Source organism: Chrysochloris asiatica, unplaced genomic scaffold (genome assembly GCF_000296735.1).
Source record: "Chrysochloris asiatica unplaced genomic scaffold, ChrAsi1.0 scaffold00296, whole genome shotgun sequence".
In the NCBI taxonomy this organism is placed as follows: domain Eukaryota; kingdom Metazoa; phylum Chordata; class Mammalia; order Afrosoricida; family Chrysochloridae; genus Chrysochloris; species Chrysochloris asiatica.
The window spans coordinates 1365525-1374445 of record NW_006408814.1 but is presented as its reverse complement, the minus strand read 5'-3'; the positions used below and the strand labels follow the sequence as shown (position 1 = coordinate 1374445).

At 41.4% G+C, this 8921-nt stretch overlaps 1 protein-coding gene across 1 annotated transcript in view; it reads right to left on the bottom strand.

Annotated features, from left to right (window-relative positions):
* The window catches only part of CTNNBL1 (catenin, beta like 1), a 223862-nt gene that overhangs the window by 154923 nt on the left and 60018 nt on the right, over positions 1–8921 (bottom strand). The window contains exon 3 of the mRNA XM_006874728.1: positions 4912–5018. Coding sequence (XP_006874790.1) covers positions 4912–5018 — 107 coding nt within the window. The remainder of the gene's footprint in view (positions 1–4911; positions 5019–8921) is intronic.

Here is an 8921-nt window from a genome sequence, read left to right as displayed (position 1 = left end):
GACTGGCTTACAAGCTTTCAAGAGGGAACCTAGATCCAGAGGGCGCGGAGGAACGTAAAATCTCCACTGAGTAATATCCAATCTGTTTGGGTGGCGTTGATGAAATGAGACGGGTATAGCTCTCTTGTGGTACAATAGGGAATAATTGTTATCAGGACTGATTGTGAGGGTTGGAAATGTAAAGTTAGACGTTTTACAGCAAAAAGAGGGGAGTGATTGACTTTGTAGTTCAGGAGTGCAGGTCTCTGGAACCATTAAGGGAGAAGAGTGGAGTGCGGGACTCTACCCAGAGAAGCAGTGATGCCGTGGATGAAGGCAGAGACGATGACGTGGAGAGATGGAGCGGCTGGGGACTCTAGACCCAGAGAGGGAGAGGGGCTGTGTGCTGAGGACCGGGGGGCAGGCTTGCAGGGTATGCCCTTTGGTTGGTTGATGATGCATGGAGGGATTGTAACCCATGACAATGAAACGATATGAATGTAAAGCTAATGATCTCCCATGTAAACTATCACATAATTCACAATAAAACACTTTTTAAAAAAAAGGGGGGGGGGGAATTTTTTTCCACAAACTTTTTATAATTCCCTTGCACGTGCCTACTTACATTAAGCACACACTTCTTTGCAGAAGGCTATCTTTAGAGGTTAGGCAAACCTTTGACTCAAAGCTGGGGAAAGGATCGGTAGTAAGCAATGTGAACGCAATGGTGTTTATGTGCCGTGGAGTCAGTTCTGACTCATAGCGACCTTGTACAAGGTTTCCGAGGCTGTAAATCTTTACGGGAGCAGAAAGCTGCATCTTTCTCCCATGGAACAGGTGGTGGTTTCAAACTGCTGACCTTGCAGTTCGCAGCCTGATTCGTAACCACTTCAGTAACAGAGCTATAGAGCAACATATTAAAAGAGTAACGCAGGCTGAGATGAGGTCATTGATTCTCCCTAGCATGATATTCTGCTAGCCTGCCCAGGTACATTTGTTTCAAACCAGCAGGATGTTCTCCTTCAACCACAGAGGAAATTAGCAAGTGACCAGAAAGTTCAATAACAGGAGAAAAACAACAGAAACCAATGCATTCTAACTGCAACTATAAAACCAGCAATCACTGCCCAGCTCAAGATTGACGGGGAGAATAACATGGCTCTCCCTCGTCTAACTAAATCAACAGCTCTCAATGTGCGGTCCTGTGAACACGGTTCAAATTCTTTTGGAGGTCTGCAAGATCAAAATTATTTTTGTAATAATACCAACACATCAATTATTTTTTTCTTCTTGTGTTCACTCCAAACTACATAGTGGTGGTTTCAGAGAGCTATGATGGTATCAGGGCTTCAAACCAGTTCACTCCAATTCAACTCATTTGCCTTTCTACCCAGGTATACTGAATCAGAATGGACATTTTAACCTAGGGATCTGTGAAAATCATCTGGGCATTTTGTTAAAACGTAGATTCTGATTATGTAATTATCCTCAATTTTATGATCTGGTGCAATTATATATGTGTTGTATACATTCTAACCTCTATGATGTTAATGAGATAGGATTAAAGACAATTTTGTTAATGAGGCAGGTTACAACTACAAGATTAGGTTGCATTTTGAGTCAATCTCTTTTGAGATATAAACAGCATTATACAAGTGCGTAGCAAAAGAAGAGCCTCAGACACCAAGAAATAAGAGAAAGAAGCAGAACTCATCCTTGGAACCCAGGGTTCCTGCACCAAGAAACTCACCGACCCAGAGAAAGACTGATGCCAAGAAACATGGAGATCTCCAAGGAATGCCAGGCCCATGAATGTTTAAAGGAGACAAGGACCTTTCTCCAGAGCCAACAGAGAAAGAAAGTCTAAGCCTGAATTCAGACTTCTAGCCTCCTAAACTGTGAGAATAAATTTGTTTGTTAAAGCCATCCACTTGTGCTATTTCTGTTACAGCAGCACTAGAGAACTAAGATACTAAATAATTCTGTCCCTGCAGAAAAGAAGAACTATTAAAGGATTTACTACAGAAACAATGCCTTCAAGTCAACAAGATATTTGGAGGAAAGATCACACAGTGCAAAGTGGAGGCTGCAAAAGGAGAATTGTCAACTGTATCTGAAATGCAGCCAAATGAAGAGAGGCATTTCGGGTATGTGATCAAAATGACAACTGCATATGTAGGAAGATAAATTTGAATGTTTCTGATCTCAACCAGAAAGATTCATTCAAATATGCTGTAGCAATTTTCATCTTAATTGTACCTTGCTGGTCTGGAGAATAATGAAAGACACTGCAACAGTAAGAATTCGAGAGGTCAAAGTTAAAACACAATGTAGTCCTAACTGCTTTTGGACACGAAAAATTAGGTTCTTTATTTATGATCACAATTTTCAAATGGTCACATATTAAAATACTAAAATAGTACATAAATGTTGTCTTAATATAAAACACTGTTGATTAAAAAAAGAAAAGTATCAATTCTCTTCAAGTCAGTTGGTGAATTGTTAACACTAGGGCATCGGTGGTACATAAGATATAGATGAAAACATAACTTTCAGAAACTCATTATCTAAATTGACATAAGTACACTTGCCAAGTGGACAAAAAGCAACATTGTAAGTGGGATTTCTGAAATGCCCAGTGTTATCAACCTACAGCATTAACTTCCTCATACATAACAAACACATCCTTGGATCTGAGGGTAGGAAACAAAACAGTTGACATGGACTGTATACAATCTCTCAAGCTCACTGAGCACCTACAGCATGGCAAATTCAGGGACAAATCAGACCCAGTCCAGCTCCTGAAAGGAACAGGGTCTATCTAATGCACTAAAGAAACAAAACACTGTGGGCAATAATGGGGCTGCTGGTGAGAAATCTAGCAGTAGCTATCAAAGTTTTAAATGTACATGTCCTTTAATCTGCTTATTCAACATTTACGTGTCTTTCCTAAAGAAATACATGAACGAAGACACAGGTACAACAAGGTTCACCGCAGCTTTCAGTATGAAAATCAACATTTGAAACATACTTCAATAAAAAAAAATGGTTAAACAAATTACAGTATATCCAAACCACTAAATACTATGCACCAGTCAAAAACAATGAGGTAGGCATGCATTTCTGAGAGGGTTTCCAAAAGTTCATAGAAGAATGCAATTACAAGGTAACAGAATTTTCCCACAAACTTCCTGAAACCCCCTCATACTAACATGCAGAGATCTCCTATAACTGTGTTGTGGCCAGAGATATCAAGATGCAGAAATATGTACAGCATATTTAAGTAGATAAAATGTATTAGCATATTCACATGTATAAAAGTATATAAAAAATAATATGTAAATAGGTACACAGAAAACTGTCTAAAAGGATCCTCCCAGAATTGTTCACAGAAGGGAAAGAAAAGGGGGTCAGGGAAGGGCAGGAGAACTTGCTTTTTACTCTAATTATGCACTCCTGGCATTGTTTACAATGGTAGTTTATTTGCTTATTACCTGTGTAATTAAACACACACAGAGTGCAGTGATAAGTGCAAGATGAAGGTTAACACAAAGCCCAACAGGGTTCTGGTGCTGGGCAAGCTGAACTGTGATCTAACTACTCCTACTGTGAAAGGGGCTGAGACCCCAGGCTCACTACCTAATTTCTCCTGGTTCCTGGTCCACATGCGGGGAGGACACAGTGGGCTGTACCACCCTCCATAAAGACTGGATCCTGTCTGTACCTCTGTTCGTGTCACTGACACGGCCTGGCATTGTTTTCTGTCCACTGAAATCAAAATCACCCTTCAATTCCCAGGTCAAAAGCCACCTCTTCTGTGACGCTCTCAACAGTTTCTTCCTCTGTGTTCTCACAGCATTCTGCTAGTATCTCTTTTAAGGTGTACATTTCCTTCTACCTTGCATTTATATATTTATAGGGGGTCTTCCTAGTAACCTATAGACTTGAGTGAATAGTGTCTAGGTACTGGGGGCATATTAAGATTCATTCAAAGTGTCTGTCCTAGGAGGCAGGAATAGAAGGGAGGAAGTGGAGGATTTAAATCTGTATGAAGATCCCTTCAGTTAGAATTGAAGCCTGACTAAAAGACATCAGAGCCTTCCTTATAGCAATTCTTAGTGCACTGAATACTAGTGGAACTTTAACTACCATTTCATGAGCACCTACTATATGCTAGGTACTGAGCAAAACATTTGCCATATGTTCTCATTTGATTTTTACAACAACCTGTGAGGAAAGAATTGTTTCCTTAGATAAACATAAGGCTAAGAAAAGGGAAGTGACTTATTTAAGGTTATGTGAGAGTCAAATCCACTTAACTTCAAAGCTTTTGACATTTTCTTCATAGTAAAGTTTTCATGAATGGCAGTTCAGGTCAGTTTTCTCGGGGCTTGGAAAAGAATAGTGCTGGAACAAGTTAAAATAGCAGGCCTGATCTTTTAGAAGAATCTGTTTGTAGGGTTGGCCCTTGGCTGGCCTGTTGGTTTACCCACCTAGAACACTAAACTGCTTTCCTTCTGGGAGTTGGGAATTTTGGTAACTGTGTCTGGCTGAAAAATACCTACAACCCCCAATAAAAACCCTGGACTCAGTCTTAAATGTATTTCCTTGAGCAGAAACACTGCATATACACCGATACAGTCCACTGCTCAAGACAGCAGCCTATCTGTTCGCCCGCCAGTAGGAGGGAGAAAATACAGAAAGTCTGTGTGTAGATTTCCCCAGACTGAAGTGTCTTTTCCCCTTGCTGATCCTGTTGTGTATCCTTTTGCTATAATGAACCCTAGCCCTAAGTACCACCACCTTAGGTTCTCATGAGTGAGTCCTCGTAACCTAAATTACAAAAGCCAAAGCAAACAAAACACACAAATAAAAATCAACATCCCCTGAAAGGGCAAAGGAGGCAGATGAATCAGTAAAACAGTGCCTTACTTCTCTGGATTGTCCGGAAACTTAATCCGCAACTCTTGGTTTTTGTACGATCTCTTTTCAAACGTGAGGATCATTTTCTTCACTGAGCTTTCATCCAATGGTTCCTCCTGGGACAAAGGGACAATTGCAACAGCGTCACTGCACAGGGATTTCTCATTCACCATCACCACTTTGGAGTCCTGGTGTGGTGCTCCAGGTTATTGCACTGGATTGCAAGGCTGGTTTGAACTGCAAGGTTGGTGCACTAGCCACTCCTGAGAAACCCTATGCAGGCTCTCTATGAGTCAGAACCAACTTGAAAGTACTTGACAACAATAATAATCACCACCTCTGGGCTCCTAGTGTAGTGCTATAGGATAAGCACTGAACTGCTAACTGCAAAGTTGGTGGTTCAAACCCACCAGCTACTCCTCAGAAACCCTATATAGGGTTGCTATGAGTTGGAACCAGCATTTAACAACATCACCACTTTTTTCCTGTGTTCCTCATTGGGCTCTTCCATTCTGCCATATCCTGCCATTTGCCTCTCTGGGTTAAACGTGCAGTGCACACTTTGCCTCCCCTTCTGAATGAGGCTTAATGGTCTACAACATATGTTACTGCGTATTTCTCTGGGTGTTTCACATGATGCCCAGTCTCTACAGCACAGAAAATTCAGTTTAAGGAGTTAAAGACTCCTTCATTCAACAGATATTTTTGGAGCATACAGGATGGCACATGGTAAGCAACAATATCCGATAGTATCACCTAATATTTACCTTGTCTTTCTTCTGTGTTGTACAGAGGGTCGGCCCACAGGCCACATCTGACCTACCTATTCTTGTACAGCCCCTGAGCTAGAATGGCTGTTGTTAGCTCTAGTCACTACACATTACTGTGTCTTACATATTACTGTGTCTCATGCACACTAGCTGCTGAGAAGAGAATCAGACTAGTATGTGGAACCCTGACATAACATCAAGCATTTCGTATTCTTGCCCTGGAGAGTCATAGGAAGCATACTTATACAGAATTTTCTTACTTCATACAACGGAATCACATCTACAAAGGCAAATACAATAAATTTTTGAAAATGGAATCATTCCCCTCCTCCCAAATCTACACATTTCAGAAATTCGTATCTTCACTTCACTTTCCAGTGTAAGTTAACAGGCTGCAATGTACTCTATCTGCCTCTCTCAACACTCGGCCGGTTCCCGGCTTCGTGGCTTTGTAGTCACTGATCATAGCTCACACCAAAATGCAATTAATAAACTTTGAGTACGAGAACCTGAAAGAGTTCTTTTGGAAGACTCTGAATATTCCCATAATTTTCTAAGTTTTTAAAAATCTTAACTATTATTAAATTTTAATTTTCATATGTAGGTTTTAAGGAGAAGGTACCTATAAACTCATGTTGGACGTGTCTTACTTTTTATGTCAATGACTCCATGGTCCTGAGGTGTTTGTTGGACTCATACCTCCTCCCCAAGGGCTACAGTTTACAGAGAAACTCTCTGGCCTGGTGAGAACTGATGCTGAGCTAGGAGCCTAGATTCACTACTTACTGGCCATGTGGCAATGTTACTTTCTTGAACAGATTCCTAAAACCCTCCAAGTCCAGTGAAATCTACTTCTAAAGTCACATGGCATATAAGGAAGACCTTGCTGGATTTTGCCCAGATAATCTTTCCAATCACCGAATAGGGCAGACACCCCTGTTGCTGGCTACATGAACCCTGTCTATTTGTTCACTGTTGACTCTCCAGTGCTCACCATAACTCCTGGCACAAAGCAGGCACCCAGTGAAAACCCGAAGGGAGGCAGGTAGAGAAGGAAAGACAAAGATGTTATATTTCAAGGTCATAGAGATGACCTAAAGAATAATACACACTCACCTACACCTATAAATGCAGTAGCTCAAAAGAGGAAATAAATCCCTGCTGCAAGAACGATTCCCATCCCCTCCACACAAACGGTAGACAGGGATGGGCAACTTGGACATTGGCTACCCAAAATGGAGGGAGGGATACAAAGGTAAGAAGTGACTGGCTTACAAGCTTCCAAGAGAGAACCTAGATCCAAAGGGCATGGAGGAAGGTAGAGTCTCTCTCCAGTGATTAGTATCCAGCCTGTCCAGGACGGGCTGATGAAACGAAATACAGATGGGTCTCTTGTGATACACTAGTTAATAACTGTTATCAGGACTGATTGTGAGGGTTGGAAATCTAAAGGTAGACATTTTGTAGCAAGGAGGGGAGCGATTAACTTTTCAGTCTAGGAGCGGAGGACCCTAGGATCATCAATAGAGAAAAGTGAAGAGCAGGATCCTACCCAGAGAAGCAGTGAGGTCTGAGATGGAGGCAGAGAAGACGATGTCAAGAGATGGTGTGGCTGGGGACTTGGGATCCGGAGAGGGAAAGGGGCTGAGGACTGTGGTGGGGGGGCTGCAGGTTTACAGGGTACATCCTTTGGTTGGGTGAGGATGCATGGACGGGATGGTAACTATGCCAATGAAACGATAGATGAGAGAATGAATGTAAAACTAATGTTCTCCCACGTAGAGTATCACACAATTCACATTAAAACATTTATTTAAAAAAAAGGAATGATATACACTCAATTGTTTTGTAAATTATATGGTATTAATGCAAGCTGTTATTATTATTATTAGCAATCGGTACAATGTACCACCCATGTTGTTGTTAAGTGTCATCAAGTTGGTTCCAACCCACAGCGAACCCTATAGGGTTTCCAAGGAGCTGCTGGTGATCTTGAACAGCCAACCTGTGGATGAAACTGACTTTGCTGTCTAGCACATTACCCCACAGTGCCACACCTGGACTCCATACCACTACGCTTTAATGAAAATCATCTGAACTTCTATCCACTGCTTTTATTTCCCTTAGCTAATATCTTGCCTATCCTACAGAAAAACCATCTTCATATTAGTACACCTCTCATGGGATTTCCAAGTCTTCGCCTCTCCAGGGTTTGGCCTTTCCTCCTTTAATTTCTCTCCAATGCTGGGAGAAAACGGAATTATCAGTCTTAGTCATCGGCCACAGAGGTATCTCCAATAGCTCAATGTCCAAAAGCAGAGGGAGATTTCAGAAAGATGAAGGCTGGTGATGTTGCACAAAAGGACAATAATATTTTACAAGTACGTGTGACTTTATAGGTCAACCATCACTTGTTTTTCATCAAATGGGAACTTGGTCACAGTGAGAAAATAACTCCTGGACTTCCATGTATCATTTTTACAAAGCGATCTCTTTTTCCTTGTCCCCTAACAGAAGGGCTGGTCCCACAGGACATTTCTGCCTCCCAGGCTAGAAACCACTTACCCATGACAGCTACTATCCTAATCCTCCAGTTCCAGCCTTGTCCTACATGGGAATTACACCTGCCAATTAACTGCGGCTGCAAGGCTAACAGATTGAGCAGAAGCTTGTGGGGAGAGAGGGAGCGGGGGATGGATGGATAGAGAGGAAGACAGGATGTGCTACACATACTGTTTGTCTAAGCCCTGGCAGGGCTGCTGCCCTTAAAGAGGAAATTCAGAAATCCAGGACTGTCTCCCACCACAGAATCCCACAGTGTCATCATCTTTAAGGGCAGATCTCCAAATTTACACCAGTACAAAGCCTAATGAGGAGAGAGTTATTGTCATAACACAGTAAAGACCTTTTCGGAATATGAAGTTTTCTTCTTCTTCTCAGATTCACACTCCAGCTTTTAAATCCAAACTTAGCATCATGTCTTTGAAGGAACCAAAAAACAGCTGGCTCTGAAGAATCTATTTCCATAATTCATACTGAATAAAATGCCAGAGTGAAATAACATACAAGTTATCACTTAAGGATTTAGAAAGACACAAAGGTAAGGTCATTTTATTTTTAATCACTGATATTTTACCTCTAATCTTTTCCATCTCATCCATTTAGTCACTTGATAAATATTTATTAAGGAATCTACCAAGAGCTAGGCACCATTCTGAGCACTAGAGAAGCAGACAAGACAGAACCAGT